The sequence below is a fragment of the Fringilla coelebs genome (assembly GCF_963513975.1).
Source record: "Fringilla coelebs genome assembly, chromosome: 15".
Taxonomy (NCBI): domain Eukaryota; kingdom Metazoa; phylum Chordata; class Aves; order Passeriformes; family Fringillidae; genus Fringilla; species Fringilla coelebs.
In genome coordinates, this window is record NC_140041.1 from 3,299,468 (window position 1) to 3,315,601 (window position 16,134).

The 16,134-nt window shown below is 55.1% G+C and overlaps 2 protein-coding genes across 2 annotated transcripts; both read right to left on the bottom strand.

The window, feature by feature from the left end:
* Positions 1 to 463: 463 nt before the first annotated feature.
* LOC311159477 (protocadherin alpha-8-like) lies at positions 464 to 3,333 on the bottom strand (the record flags this gene model as incomplete). Its single annotated transcript, XM_084215575.1, has 2 exons — positions 464 to 517; positions 820 to 3,333. The coding sequence occupies 2 exons, from the start codon at positions 3,331 to 3,333 to the stop codon at positions 464 to 466; spliced, it is 2,568 nt and encodes an 855-aa protein (XP_084071701.1).
* A 2,884-nt stretch (positions 3,334 to 6,217) lies between these two features.
* On the bottom strand, positions 6,218 to 10,764 carry LOC311159478 (protocadherin alpha-6-like; the record flags this gene model as incomplete). Its single annotated transcript, XM_084215576.1, is given in 5 exon segments — positions 6,218 to 6,238; positions 6,874 to 6,966; positions 8,012 to 8,129; positions 8,131 to 8,226; positions 8,228 to 10,764. Coding segments are annotated over 5 exon segments (2,865 nt in total).
* Between the last annotated feature and the right edge of the window lie 5,370 nt (positions 10,765 to 16,134).

Consider the following 16,134-nt stretch of genomic DNA (forward strand, 5'->3'; position numbering starts at 1 on the left):
ATCTCCAGCCATAAACAAAAGAACATAAAATGATTTTGAGGACAGAGGATGTTGTGAAAAAAAAACCAACTTCCTTTTCTTACACTGACTCTGAATCTGCAACCTCTATGTAAACAGTTTATAATGCTATCTAGAAAACCAACACTCTGAGAAAAGAAAACCGGAAAAGCCCAAGAAAAGCAACCCAGGTACTATAATCAATCTGCTGGGAGAATCAATGGGGGAAAATTACATCATGGGGAGAGAAAACCTTAGGCCTCAATTGGAGTCTTTCAGCACCATTTGCACTGGGGAGGAAGAGGGCCCAGTTTTTGACAATGCTGAGATCAGCAAAATCAGCAATCAAAAGGCAGTTCAGTGGCACATGGTGCCTAAGGGACTGTCATCACTACAGCCTGTCTGTCTTCAGCTCCTTCAGCAAGACCGGATTAAAATACTGCACACCAGCCAACAAAAGTGTTGTCTACAGAGCTGACACCTCGGCGCCCTTATTACCACAATCAAGAGAGATTTTTTTCTAGGGGAGAGCAAACAGGAGAGAACAATTCACACTCGGAACACAAAACCTCAGCTACGGTCAGTAAACTGCTGCGGGATGCCGGAAGACATTTCCCACCTCGGTAAAAGCTCGGGGGATCCGGAAAGGAGGCGGCAGCAGATGCTAAGGTATCATTAAGATTTTTAAGATTCAGCCAATATTACCAGGCTCTCAGGCCGGGGGGCGCAGCGAAGCTACAACGGGGAACCGTCCAGGGATGCAGCGAGACGCGGCAGAGACGAGAGCGAAAGAGTAAAGGCGAGCAAAGTATTGCTACTGACCGTGTCGAGGAGAGCGGAGGGCTCCGGCTGCGTGTCCTTGGCTGCGGGGCCGGGCGGCGGCGGAGGGAAGTTGGGGCTGAAAACCATGAGGTCGCTCTTGGCAGCGCCGTCCGTCACGCACAGGCTGCGGCTGTGGCGCTGCGAGTAGGACCAGCTGCCCACTTCGCTGGCGCACACGAGCGTCGTGGGCCCGGGCGCCGAGAGCACGGCCGCCCGCGGCGCCCAGCGCGACGCCCCGTACAGCACCACGGCCAGCAGGAACAGGCTGGACACGGCGCAGATGGCCACCACCAGCCACACGTTGGTGGCCGCGCTCGCCGCCGACGGCCCCAGCTCCGCGCCCGCCGCCGAGCGCGACAGCGACGACGACGACGACGACGAGGAGCCCGCGGCCAGCGCCGCCTCGGCGGCCTCGAGCAGCGACACGCTGAGCGTGGCCGTGGCCGAGCGCGCCGGCTCGCCGTGGTCGCGCACGACGATCAGCAGCCTCTGGCGAGGCCCGTCCGCCTCGTCCAGCGCCCGCGCCGTGCTCACCTCGCCGCTGTAGAGCCCCACGCGGAACGGGCCCTTGCCCCGCGGCTCCCACAGCTCGTAGCGCAGCCACGCGTTGTAGCCCGAGTCGGCGTCCACGGCGCGGATCTTGGCCACCACCTGCCCCGCCGGCGCCCCCCACGCCGCCCACGCCCACAGCGTGCCCGACTCCGACTCCGACACCGCCTCCGCCGCCGCCGCCACGCCGCCCGCCTCCGGCGCCGAGCCCGCGGGAGGCAGCAGCGCCGGCGCGTTGTCGTTCTCGTCCAGCACGAAGAGCTGCACCGTGGCGTTGCCGCTCAGCGGCGGCTCCCCCGCGTCCACCGCGCGCACCTCGAACTGCAGCACCTGCAGCTCCTCGTAGTCCAAGGGCTGCAGCGCCCACAGACGCCCGCTCTCCGCGTCCACCGACACGTAGCTCGACGCCGGACGCCACCCGCCCCCCACGCCGCCCGACGACGACGAGACCGCCGCCCCGCCGCCCACGCCCACGGCCACGCCGCCGTCCCACACCGAGTAGCTGACGCGCCCGTTGCCCGCCTCGTCCGGGTCCCGCGCCCACAGCCGCGCCAGCTCCGCGCCCGCCGCGTTGTTCTCCCGCGCCAGCACCGTGTACACGGCCTGCGCGAACGCGGGCGCGTTGTCGTTCACGTCCGACACCGGCACCCTCAGCCCGCGGCTGGCGCGCAGCGCCGGCGCCCCGCCGTCCTCCGCACGCACCTCCACCTCGTACTCCGACACCCGCTCCCGGTCCAGCGCCTCGCGCAGCACCAGCGAGTACGAGCCCGCGAACGTCGCCTCCAGACCGAACGGCGACGCCGGCCACACCCAGCACCGCACGCGCCCGTTCTCCCCCGAGTCCCGGTCCGACACGCTCAGCAGGGCCACCACCGTCCCCACCGACGCGTCCTCCGCCACCGGCACCGACAGCGACGTCACCCACACCTCCGGCGCGTTGTCGTTCACGTCCAGCACCTCCAGCACCACCTTGCAGTGACCCGACAGCGTGGGCGTTCCCTTATCTTTTGCTTCAATACGAAAATCAAATACACTGACTTCTTCGAAGTCCAGGGCTGCTGTGAGGTGAATTTCCCCGGTATTCGTATTGATGGAAATCACATCTCGTCCATTCAGGGGAATAAAGTTCGTCACGGCATAGGTCACTTCACTGTTAATCCCCTCGTCCATATCCGTGGCATTCACCCTTGTCACCAGCGTCCCCACCTCAGCGCTCTCTGGCAGCTGCACTTTATACACAGACTGGTTGAATTTGGGCGCGTTGTCGTTTGCATCCTCCACCGAGATCACCAGCTCCATTGTCCCCGTCAGAGACGGCCGGCCCCCGTCACTCGCCGTCAGCACCAACCGGTGCACGGGAATTGTCTCGCGGTCCAGGGATTTCGTTAAAACGAGTTCAGGTTCAATATTTCGCTCATTCGATTTTTGTAAATCCAGAGAGAAATGCTCGCTGGGGCTGAGTGTGTAGGAGAGCTGCGCGTTCACTCCGATATCCGCATCCGACGCGCCCTCCAGCGGGAATCGGAACCCAGGAGGGGAGTTCTCCGATAAACTGAGGTTTTTGCGGGCGGCGGGGAAGATGGGGGCATTGTCGTTGATGTCGGTGACCTCCAGCTGCACATGGAAGACGCGCAGCGGCCGCTCCAGCAGCACCTCCAGGCGCAGCGCGCACGGCGCGCTCTTGCCGCACAGCTCCTCCCGGTCGAGCCGCGAGCTCACCACCAGCGCGCCGCTCGCCCCGCTCACCTCCACGCTCGCCCGCCGGCCCGGGGCCACCAGCCGCAGCCGCCGCGCCTCCGCCTCGCCCGCCTCCAGCCCCAGGTCCTGCGCCAGACGGCCCACCACCGTGCCGGCCTTGGCTTCCTCCGGCACCGAGTAGCGCACCTGCCCACCCGCCAGCGCCCAGGCCGCCTGCAGCACCAGCACCCGCAGCACCGCCGCCGCACACCAACAACGCTCGCCCATCCTTCCTGCCGCTGTGGCCGCCGCCGCCGCCGCTGTGTGTGCCGGCCCCGGCCCGGGCCCCGCACGGCTCCCCGCCGCCGCCCGGACGCTCCGGCTCTGCTGCCCGGCCCGCGCCGCCCCCCCGCGCTCACAGCCGGGCTCTCCGCCGCACCGGGGCGGAGCCGCCCACACGGAGCCGTTCCTGAGCCTGCAGCGACACCGTGCGCTGCTCCGCGCCCTCACACGATTCGCGGCATCCTGTCCCTCCGCTCTGTCATGGCCATCTCCGCTGCTGTTTCTTCATACCACGATTCTCTTTCTTTTTATTATTCATGTTTTGTGTCGCTCGCTCTTTCCTTGCAAAAACAATCCGTCGTATATTGTTCTTGCTTCGCCTCTCCTACTTCATGTTTCTTTCTTCAGTCAATTGCCTCTTTTTCATCCTTTCATTTCCTTTCTCGGTCCTACTTTCCCCTGGTGTTCTATTCTTCTATTTCCTCCTTCTCCGTCTTCCTTTCATTCTTTTTCTTCTTCGTCATGGTCCTTTCGTTCCCCATTCCTTACTCCCTTTTTTTTCTGTTTCCATCCTCCACCATTCTTTACCCGCACTGGAAAGGTCGTCAGTTGCCTCCAGCACCGCGTCGCTGATCATCGAATTTGGAGTCATCAGCGCCCGAAACCGATGCTGTGGCCACGATGGAGTTTTGTTATGTACCAGCTCCAACTCTGTCGGCAGAGGTAGGTCCGTTCTGGTCATCTCCTGTATCATTGCTTCTATTTTTCTATCCTGTACTTTTCACCTGTAGTTTCGTTCTGGCTTTCTTTTTACTTGCATAAGCTCCTTACTTGCTTTCAAATCTTCTAACTTCCATTTCCTATTTCTTTTTTGCCCTTCTGTTTTCTTGCTTTCTCTTCTCTTTCCTTGTTCTGTTTTCCTGTCTTGTCTTTCCTATTTATCCCTGTCCTATTTTGCTTCCTCCTCTTCTGATTCCACCATGTCTATTCTTCTCCTTTTTTCCCTTGGCCAAAATGTTGTCAACGTGCTCACAATGAACAATGTAAATTTCTTTTGGAAAAAGACACCATTATATTTTTTTTTACTCCGATTCCTTAAAGTCTATATTTATATTCCTTATCTCTATTTCGACTCCTTTCTTCCTGTCTCTTTCTCTCTCTGTTCCTTTATCTTTGTTTTCTTTCCTCATTATTTGCACCTTGACTTTGCTTTCAATATTTTCTGCTTCCATCCTAGTAACTTCTGTTCAATTTTTTCGTTCAAAACAATATGTTTAAGATATCTACAGCACCCCTGCCACAAATCACAGACATGCCCTTGGCCCATAAATCTCTTTTCCCTGCCACCTCCTATCCCTGTGGATAGGGAAGAACGAACAACATTTCTGCTTACCTCCCACCCATGCACCTGCACACTCCTCTCCCTTTAGAACAAAGGCCACACTCTTCAGCCTCCAGGCCTCTCACGGACCTGCAGTAGCACAGCAAGGCAGTCAGGTGGCAAAGAACAGCTCTGCTACATCAGAACAGCTTCCACCACCCTCTGACACAAAAGCCAGAGAAACAGCTGCTGAGCTATCTAATGAAAGAGGCTCCAAAGACTCCAAACACATGGACGAGACTCTCATTCAGGAATTCAAACCCATCACAGCCCAGCACAATGATCCTCCAGTGTCACAAATGTCCAATGACATCACAGTCGAGCAGTGCTCTTACATTTCTATGAAGAGCTCTTCTTCCTGACTCATGTTCCACCTGCAAATCCAACCCAAAGCCACAAATGTAACACCACGGCATTGCCACTGAGAACATCTGCTGCATTCCCAACCACATCTATCCCAAAAAATGCATTAATGTCACTTCTCCATCTGTCCTTGTTTCCACGGGCTCACCCTGTGCCAGGCAGACACAGGAAAGGAATGAGAGCAGGCAGTGATGCTCCAAACCCACAGGCATTTCCATCCAGGCAACATTCCGTCGATCCAATATGAAGATACCACAGCTGAACAGGAACCAAAGTACATTTGCCTCTCACACACAGCTTCTTCAGGTACAAGCAACTCACCTGTAGCACTGCTGGTTGCTTTTTCAGGAAAAGAAATGCCAGGACCAGGAGTGTTGGTTTTAAGGGACTGTGTCCCTTGATGTTACCAGCAATTTCCTGTCCCTAGCAAGACCAAGACCAGAGAAATAACCCAGGCAATGTTCCAAGAACGCTGGCATGATACAAATTTGAAAAACCTTCTGTTTGACCAACAACATTCCACACAAAATACAAGCATTATCAGGCATGTATGGCAGGTAATGTCACAAGAAGCAATGTCACAGGGAACAAGAGAGCACAAGAATACGCAGAACTACTGGAGGTCCTGACAGGATGTCAGGGGAGCTGCACATGGGCTTTTTCTTGAGGTTTGCTACTTATATTCTTTGTCCCATGCCATCTGAAATGAGATCTACATAACTCCTCTCCAATGACATAGATTGTGTTCTACCCAGTATCCCCATTTCCCTTAGGCAACACTCTTCCACACTCAAACGCGCCCTCCCCACCTCATGGGTCCAGGCCCTATTTAGTGCCACATGCACGATCACTGCCAAAATATCAAACATTGCTAGAACCCAGCAATATGACCCAGCTGTAAACTCTGCTCTGCGTGTGATTCAATTCTTTCTACATCCTCACCTTCCCACATGATTGGCATAGAGAACATACTGAGGGCTGCAGAGCCACACAGCAGCTGGCAGGCTCTCCCTAGCTGCCTGTTCACTTTTGCTCCTTTTCAGCAATCTCAGGTGGAAACACCACAAAGAATGCATTTAGAGTTCACGAAGATCCTGTGATTAGAATTGTGACAGCTCTGATCCCAATCCACACATCTTTATATCATCAAGACAACCACAGCAAATACTGAAGCACAAAAGAACTCCCAAGGTCAGCTGAGTGGGAGAATTTGTACCCATGAAACCAGAGCTGCAGTGCAGGTTTGTATCTGCAAATACCAGAAGGAGCCCTGTGTGACATCAGGACAAATCATCTCTCCTGAGGCCACCTGCGCAGTGCACAAGTTGGGGAAGTTGAGCACACAAAGATTACACCCTCATCGTGTGTCCTTATCAATCCCACCTGAGGAGGAGCAAGGAACCAACACCAATGGCTGTGACAACAACTGCAAATGCCCACCACTACACCAGGACAGCAGCCTGAAGTGTTCCCCTTCCACAACAGCATTTCTGAAACAAGCAGCTCATCAGACAGCATTCAGCACTCTCCAGCTCACCAGCTCTTACCAACACATGGCTCACATCAGGTAGGCAGCAGCACAGGGGCTTGTCTCTGATGAAAGACACTGAGAACCTCAAAGGAACATTTGTGAGCATTTCAGTATCACACAATGTCTCATGATCTGGAAGGTGTCCTATCCCAGACCCTTAGGGACTGGGAAAGGATCCTGGGCAAGAGGATTCTGTTCCATCCTGCCTCACACTTTCCTTTGGGGCATCCTCCACTCACCACTCTGAGAGGTGTTCTCATGACAAACATACAATCTCAAGTTCTTTTCTTATGTCATGACCCGTGGCCTTCCCATAGACTTGCTGCCTCCCCAAAGCCATGCTTTCCCACTCCTCAAGGTCACCCTGCACATAAGGAAATGGCAAGGCCCTACCCAGTTGTCACAGACCACAGCTGCCCTTCCTAGCTCAAGGCTCAACATGGATTTTGCTTATCCTTCTCACTATAATAAACTCAGGGATGGCACCATCAATGCAGCTTACAGCAGAACCTCTGATGCTGACATTTCATGTTTTGCAATGCTTCAGCTATCTCAGATGGAAACACAGCAGATCTGGTAGCAAAACTCTTTCTAAAGGTGATATTGGGGCAACTGTACATGGTGATGCCATTGATGTCATGAGAAAAAAACCCAAAGTGTTGGTGAGAACACCAGTGTAACACCTGATAGTTACTGTGCAGGAGAGAGTTATTTGAGACTTTTGAGACTTGTTGGGGGGGGGATCGTGGTTCTTTGATTTTGGGGGTTGTTACTTTGTTTCTTCATTACAGAACATATTTCCAGGGCTTTTCAAATGATGTCACCATTGATGCAAATTTTGAAAGAACATCAAAACAGGCCAGTGTATTTCATGCTATTTCTCAGGCCAGGATCATAAATCCACAACCTCAGGAAAGGATGCAGCAGGAAAAGAAAAAAACTTTCTTCCTCATTACACTTTCCTTGGGCCATATTCCTTTGGCCCTACACTTCATGCTATTAATGAAAGCAACATAATACATGGAAAAAAATCATGAAAATGTGGAAATGTTAATCACATCTTCCCTACTTTCTTAATGAGCCTAGTGGTGGAAGGAAAAATGAGAATTTTTGTCCATGAAAATAAAATTGTCACCTTGCATCAGAATCTCGTGAGCAGAATTAGATGAGTATAACAGTTTTTCCTGAGAAACCAGACTAATACCAGCACGGTCAGCAGATACCAAAGGAAATAAGGTAACAAATGGCGCCTGGAGACTGCAAATATCTCAATATTTTTTGATCCCTCAGCAAGCTCAGATGGAAATGTTTAACAAAACCAGGCAAGACTGTTTCCAAACCTGCCACCTTGGGGCACCTCTCATCAAAAGCAGCAGTGATTTCATTCTAGGACAGAACAATTCACACACACAGAACAGCAAACTGGAGCTGCGGACCATAACTGCTCCAGGCTGCGGCAATAACTCTCTATTCCCCTTAAGGAATGCAGATGCAAAGGTGCCATTGACACCCTTAAGCACGTGCCCAGCACTCAGGGCTCTCAGGCCACGGGAAAGGAGCCTGGATTCCCGCAGAGCCTGCACACCTGGAGGGACAGAAGGGTTGGATATAAGTAAAAGACGAGCAAGGTGTTGCCACTGACCGTGTCGAGGAGAGCGGAGGGCTCCGGCTGCGTGTCCTTGGCTGCAGGGCCGGGCGGCGGCGGAGGGAAGTTGGGGCTGAAAACCATGAGGTCGCTCTTGGCAGCGCCGTCCGTCACGCACAGGCTGCGGCTGTGGCGCTGCGAGTAGGACCAGCTGCCCACTTCGCTGGCGCACACGAGCGTCGTGGGCCCGGGCGCCGAGAGCACGGCCGCCCGCGGCGCCCAGCGCGACGCCCCGTACAGCACCACGGCCAGCAGGAACAGGCTGGACACGGCGCAGATGGCCACCACCAGCCACACGTTGGTGGCCGCGCTCGCCGCCGACGGCCCCAGCTCCGCGCCCGCCGCCGAGCGCGACAGCGACGACGACGACGACGACGAGGAGCCCGCGGCCAGCGCCGCCTCGGCGGCCTCGAGCAGCGACACGCTGAGCGTGGCCGTGGCCGAGCGCGCCGGCTCGCCGTGGTCGCGCACGACGATCAGCAGCCTCTGGCGAGGCCCGTCCGCCTCGTCCAGCGCCCGCGCCGTGCTCACCTCGCCGCTGTAGAGCCCCACGCGGAACGGGCCCTTGCCCCGCGGCTCCCACAGCTCGTAGCGCAGCCACGCGTTGTAGCCCGAGTCGGCGTCCACGGCGCGGATCTTGGCCACCACCTGCCCCGCCGGCGCCCCCCACGCCGCCCACGCCCACAGCGTGCCCGACTCCGACACCGCCTCCGCCGCCGCCGCCGCCACGCCGCCCGCCTCCGGGGCCGAGCCCGCGGGAGGCAGCAGCGCCGGCGCGTTGTCGTTCTCGTCCAGCACGAAGAGCTGCACCGTGGCGTTGCCGCTCAGCGGCGGCTCCCCCGCGTCCACCGCGCGCACCTCGAACTGCAGCACCTGCAGCTCCTCGTAGTCCAAGGGCTGCAGCGCCCACAGACGCCCGCTCTCCGCGTCCACCGACACGTAGCTCGACGCCGGCCGCCACCCGCCCCCCACGCCGCCCGACGACGACGAGACCGCCGCCCCGCCGCCCACGCCCACGCCCACGCCCACGCCGCCGTCCCACACCGAGTAGCTGACGCGCCCATTGCCCGCCTCGTCCGGGTCCCGCGCCCACAGCCGCGCCAGCTCCGCGCCCGCCGCGTTGTTCTCCCGCGCCAGCACCGTGTACACGGCCTGCGCGAACGCGGGCGCGTTGTCGTTCACGTCCGACACCGGCACCCGCAGCCCGCGGCTGGCGCGCAGCGCCGGCGCCCCGCCGTCCTCCGCACGCACCTCCACCTCGTACTCCGACACCCGCTCTCGGTCCAGCGCCTCGCGCAGCACCAGCGAGTACGAGCCCGCGAACGTCGCCTCCAGACCGAACGGCGACGCCGGCCACACCCAGCACCGCACGCGCCCGTTCTCCCCCGAGTCCCGGTCCGACACGCTCAGCAGGGCCACCACCGTCCCCACCGACGCGTCCTCCGACACCGGCACCGACAGCGACGTCACCCACACCTCCGGCGCGTTGTCGTTCACGTCCAACACCTCCAGCACCACCTTGCAGTGACCCGACAGCGGGGCTGTACCTTTATCGGTTGCGTCCACTTGCAGGCGATAGAGACTAACATCCTCAAAGTCTAAGTCACCCGTAAGACGGATCTCTCCACTATTTTTGTCAATTCGGAAAATGTTTCTTCGATCCTGAGGGGAGAGGATCTGGAGCGAATAGGAGATATTACTGTTCGCACCCTCATCCAGATCCGTGGCATTTAGTCTGATCACCAAAGTGCCGCGTTCTGCATTTTCGGGCAGCTGCACTTTATACACAGACTGGTTGAACTGGGGCGCGTTGTCGTTCACATCCAGCACCGAGATAACCAGCTCCATGGTGCCCGTCAGTGACGGCCGGCCCCCGTCACTGGCCGTCAGCACCAACCGGTGCACGGGAATCGCCTCGCGGTCCAGAGGTTTCCTAAGCACCAGGAATAAGGACTCACCGTCCTCCTCCGTTTTTTGTAAATCCAGACTGAAATACTCGCTGGGGCTCAGTGTGTAGGAGAGCTGCGCGTTCGCTCCGATATCCGCATCCGACGCGCCCTCCAGCGGGAAACGAGACCCCGGCAGAGTGGTCCATTCCGCGATGCTGAGATTTTTTCGGGCGGCGGGGAAGATGGGGGCATTGTCGTTGATGTCGGTGACCTCCAGCTGCACATGGAAGACGCGCAGCGGCCGCTCCAGCAGCACCTCCAGGCGCAGCGCGCACGGCGCGCTCTTGCCGCACAGCTCCTCCCGGTCGAGCCGCGAGCTCACCAGCAGCGCGCCGCTCGCCCCGCTCACCTCCACGCTCGCCCGCCGGCCCGGGGCCACCAGCCGCAGCCGCCGCGCCTCCGCCTCGCCCGCCTCCAGCCCCAGGTCCTGCGCCAGACGGCCCACCACCGTGCCGGCCTTGGCTTCCTCCGGCACCGAGTAGCGCACCTGCCCGCCCGCCAGCGCCCAGGCCGCCTGCAGCACCAGCACCCGCAGCACCGCCGCCGCACACCAACAACGCTCGCCCATCCTTCCTCCCGCCGCCGCTGTGGCCGCCGCCGCTGTGTGTGCCGGCCCCGGCCCGGGCCCCGCACGGCTCCCCGCTGCCGCCCGGACGCTCCGGCTCTGCTGCCCGGCCCGCGCCGCCCCCCCGCACTCACAGCCGGGCTCTCCGCCGCACCGGGGCGGAGCCGCCCACACGGAGCCGTTCCTGAGCCTGCAGCGACACCGTGCGCTGCTCCGCCGCCTCACACGCTCCGCGACAGCGCCTGTGCCGCCGCCCCGCGCATGGCCATCTCCTGTGCTGTTTCTTCCTACCGTGGTCGATTTTTTTTCTCTCTTTTGTCTTTCCTTCTTCTTCTCTATTTCTTGCCTTCTCTTCCTTTGTACACCTTCTCTAGTTTCTCAGTTGTCTCTTCTTCGATTTTTTTGCCTTTCTGTTTTACTTCTCTTTCTTATCTTTTTTTTTTTCTTTCTCGTCCTTGCCTTGTCATGCCCTATCATTACTCCCCTTTCCCTTCTTTTTGAATTCTACTCTATTCCTTATCCCTGCTGGTAGATCCTTCGTCGCCTCCGGCACCGCTGCCATAGCAATGAGCACTAATTACGGACACCAGCACCGGACGCTGTCCTCTCCGCCAGCCGGACCTTTTTAGGCACCAGCTCCATTCTACATCCAGAGGTAATTTCGGTGTGTGTTGGTCATCTCGTCTGCCTCTCTCCATCCTTTCTTCTTTGCTGATTTACAGATCTATATTCCTTCTTAGCTTTCTCCTTCAGTCCTGTACTCTTCGGCTATGTATTTGGTGCACTCCTGTAATGTAATTTATGGTTTCATCCTCTTTTCTTTTTTACCTCCTTTCTTTCTTCCTTTCTCACCTACCTTTCTTTCTGTGTGCAGTGATACCGTCAATGACATGTCACTAAAATAGTTGATGGTTTCTTCTGTTCTGTCTTCCCATTTATTTCTTCATCCTTCCCTGCTTCTCTTTTATTTTTGCATTGTTTCTTCCTTCTTTCTCATAGTCTTCTGTTCCCCCGATTCCTTCTCTTCTTCTCTTTTTGCCTCTCCTTTGTCTCTTTAACCAACTAATTTTTCATATGATTACATCAGTCTCGACATGGAGTATGGACTTGTCTTTTGGCAGGAGTCCCCTTCCTCTTTCCTGCCGACTTTCATCTCTCCAGAAGAGGAACAAGCTTCCTGCTTTTCTGCAATTTACACAAGACAGACAGACTGTCCCTTCCCCGTCTCTTCCCTCTCCTTTTGGAAGACGGACACACTCCCAAACCCCTTATCTCAATGAAGAGAATCCAGTTCACTCTGACGGAGCAGCCCAAGCCCCAGATATTTCGACATCTGTGCAAAAGGCTTCGATTACACCAAAACCCCAGGGGATTGTTTGAATCTTTCCTTCGGAGATTCAAACCCATCAGAGCTCAGCACACCAATCCTCCAAGAACGCTGAAAAAGCGCGGGACCAGCACAGCTCCTGCACGGTATTCACACAGCTCGATGAAGAGCTGCTCTTGCAGTCTGAGGAATGGCAAGCTCTTCTCCATTCAGGCAGACAAACTCTGCCAGGATAGAGCAAGAACCTCTCTATGCAGAGGCAGAGATCTCCAGCTAGGCAGACGTTCTGCAGTTTGTCACCAATGACACAGCCCGTGTGCTACACAGCATCTTTCCTCAGGGAAGACTCTTCCCTACTCAAAATCAGCCTCCCTGTGACAAACCCCCAATCCCTGCTCCGTGCCACTCAGAGGGAAGGATCACTGCCATAGTAGGCAGACACTACCCCACAGCAACAACAACAACAACATTCCTCATTAATGGGGTAAAAAAAGGAAAAGAAAAATTTGTACAATCTCCCTTTCTCCATCCCGGCAAAGCCGATTTCGTGACTGTGGGAAGATTTTCTATCATTATTTGAAGCTTCAGGGCAAAATCGTTTGCATGCCCACACAGCTCTCGCTTGCCCTCGTTAACATTCAGCACCTGCCCCACAGCACCTCCCTAAGGAGTACCAAGGATAAGAAAAACGTCTGCTGCCACCTCTGTAGCTTCTGTACACAAACCACGGCTCAAAACATTATTAAATACGATTGTGTTACTGACCTGTTTGTGCTCCTGCTTTATTGATCTCTGCAGTGCCGCCAGTTCATATGGAAACCTGCTGCTGAAGGCAGTCAGGCTTTCGGTGGCTATAAGTGATGTCTTGATTCCAGATCCATCCCTGATGCCATTTTTGTCTGGCCTATGCCATCAATGCAAAGATGAATTCTTCATACCGTGCCTTTGTAACTTACCTGTATTTTCGTTTCACAATCAGCAACAGGGTTTTCTCCCCGAGGAAGACATTCAGACAGTTTATGTTTCATATCCCAAATCCTGGTGGAACTAGGCTTTGAACATAAAGAGTGGTCCTCCCCTCCAGCGCTTCTCTCGAGGAGCCCAAGGTAAACAGAAAAAGGAGCCTCTGGCAGGCACTGCTGCCGTCCAGGACTCGGGTTTATTAAACCCATTAGCACATCTTTTTCTCATTCCTAACATCCACACGGGTTTTGTCCTTCTCTTCTTTGGATTAGGTTTGCAGATTCACTCTCTCCTTACCACAGACCACAGGTAAACAGACACAGACAAACCCATTCTATCAAGTAGAACAGCATTTGTTAACTTTTTCCAGGTGCAGGCAACAGAATTTATCTTTTTCATAACAGAAGGCTGGCGAGAATTTTTGTCAAGCTGATCTGGAGACACGTTCAAGAACTCGTGAGTTTCTTGGAGTTTTCTGGCAGCTTGTTTTAATTTCCGTAGCAAAAGGAAATAATGGTTTGGGTAGAGATCACTGTCCTGACTCGTGAATAGGAAGAGATGCTGGGGATGGTCTTCTATCAACAAATCAATCATGTTTGCTCCATGTCAATCCAGGACAAGAGGTGTTTAAGCAGGACAGATTTTGGCTTTTGGTGTTTTGTTTGTTTGTTTGTTTTTGTTTGTTTCTGTTTTTTGTTTGGTTATGTTTTGGTTTTTTGGTTTGTTCGGTTGGTTTTTATTTTTATGGTGAGTTTGTTTCAGTTGATTGAAGTTTTCCCCCGCTACTTACCTGTTTCTGTTTGCTAAATTAATTCACTTACCTGGAATAAGTAGGTCTTTTCTGGAGAAATATTTCATGCCGTGTTGATGGAGGTGAAAATATAATGCCGATGTCAGCAAATTCGATCTACAAGTATCTTAAGAGCCGCACGAAGTTAAGATTGCTGTATGCAAAATGTAGTAGGATGTTTTAAATCAGTAAACCAGCTGTTAATGAGGTGACACGGTGACATAGGACACGGTGTCCTTTTTATTTTGGTCTGAACACCTGTCTATATCATTTTCATATCCACCAAGTAGCAGCTTCACTAAATGGTTCCACAACACAAAATATCTGAGTTTAGCAAGAAAAAAAAATGTTTCTAAACGCAAAGACAGAGTCAAAGACTCCAAGATCACCTACAGGAAGAGTTGTTTCTTGCTTATTCAGATCCAGTCCACGTGGGATTCTCACACTGATGAAATCCAGCTACTACTTGAGCAGCGGTGGGGTAGGGGGTGACATGGGTGAATCTTAGGCATTGTAGTGTTGCACCACTACCAGAGATGCACAATTAAATCCCTTTTATACCACCTGCACCTATAAGAGAAACCCACTAAGGTCATAAGAAAAAGCTGAAATGATCCTGCAAAAACCACAGGAGTTGGTGGAAGGCTTGGTTTAGCTAATTCAGCTTTGGTCAGCCTCAGAGCATTCCCAGCGCTTCTGACTTGCAGCAAGACGTGAGGAATGGTGATTCACAGCGAGGATCTGTAGAAAAAAATCAGTATAAGCTACTAATCTTAACACCCTGAAAGCCCATCAAGTGCCTGAGTGTCATTTTGAGCCTCCTTCATTTGGCAGGAACGGATGAAAGCCTGGTTAAAGTCCTGAAAAATAATAACCAAGAGTTTTGACATCCCAAGTTCAGAGCATCCATCAGAGCTCAGGACTGACCGCTGGACTCTTAGAGAAGCAAGTACAGCCCAGAGGCAAACACAAGTCAAAAGGTTTATCTCCTGTTGTTCTTTAGAGAGCGGAGAGACACACAGACTTTTCCAGGGCTGTTTGGAACGCTCTATTTAGATCCCCGCTGAAATTAGATCGTTACTCCAGTTACACTCGGAGACAAGACATGGAGAATTGGCAAGAGAAGGAAAAGCACAGCTCCGACAGAATCGCTCTCGTCATACAGGACACTTCCAGCCCCACCATCCCAGGATGGAAAGCACCGCACAGCAGCTCCATATCAGCCGCCTCAGGGCGACTGTCTCCGCCGACAAGGATCAGGAAATAAAAGCCCGTTCCCTCCAGAAGGGCAGACGAGTCCCGAACTCGCATCGTGGGTTTTGTATTTGTGTCGTTCTCACCTCCTTGGCGCAGTTTAGCGCTTAGAGCACCGCACAGAAAAGCCGGGTCCGGTTTCAAAGCCTCCTCAGGCCGAAAGCTCCTCTACCATTCAAGAGTACCCTAACATCGAGACAAGGACTGCTTACAGGGTCCCATCGGTCCTTCAGCCTGTCTGGACTTCAGACTATCAGTCCTCCCTGGACTAAGCGGATGAGGGACGAGGAAGGAGATGCCGTGGTGGCTCAGCGGCCGGAGCACCCACGCCACGGCGTTTCGTCTTCGCTTCTGCACATCACCTGCAGCAGTCAGTGAATAGAAGGGGTCAGGCTCAGAGAGCGGGGAATGGACAAAAAGTCCGTCCCCTTCCCTCTCTGTCTCCGGGACCTGGCACAGATGAAGTCCCGACCTTGGTCGGGAAGCGGCTGGCGATGCCGGTGAGCGCACCCGCGGTCGGCCCTGAGCTGTCCCACTCGCCCGGGGCACCCAGGTCCTGTCAGCTCCTTCATTCCCTCCGCAGAGGCCCAGCTCCCGGCTCGGCCGGGTTCCCACGCCTCAATCCGCAAGAAGAGAAGAGCGGCACCAGTCGGAATGCGCGTTAATAAAATATACCAAAAATTTAAAATAAAATTTAATAATAATAAAACAATAACAGCCACTGCCAAGCCACTCCCCAGGCAGCGCGTCCCTCCCGGGCGCGCACGGAGCCTCTCGGTGCCGGGGCGCTCCGAGGCTCGGGCGGAACCCGCTTCCCTCCGCCTCCCTCGCCCGCCCCTCCCCGCCGGAAGCTCCCGGCAGTCTCCGTTCCGACCGCGGCGGCGGCGGCAGCTCCGGGATCGGCATCGCTGGCGAGAGATGGAGCCGTCGCCCCGGCGGGTCCGGGCTCTCGCTCATCCCCCGCGGGCTGGCCCCGCTGGCAGCGGCTCTTCCCTCGCTGTCTCTCTCTCTCCTGTCGCTCGAGGTGTCGTCCTCAAGC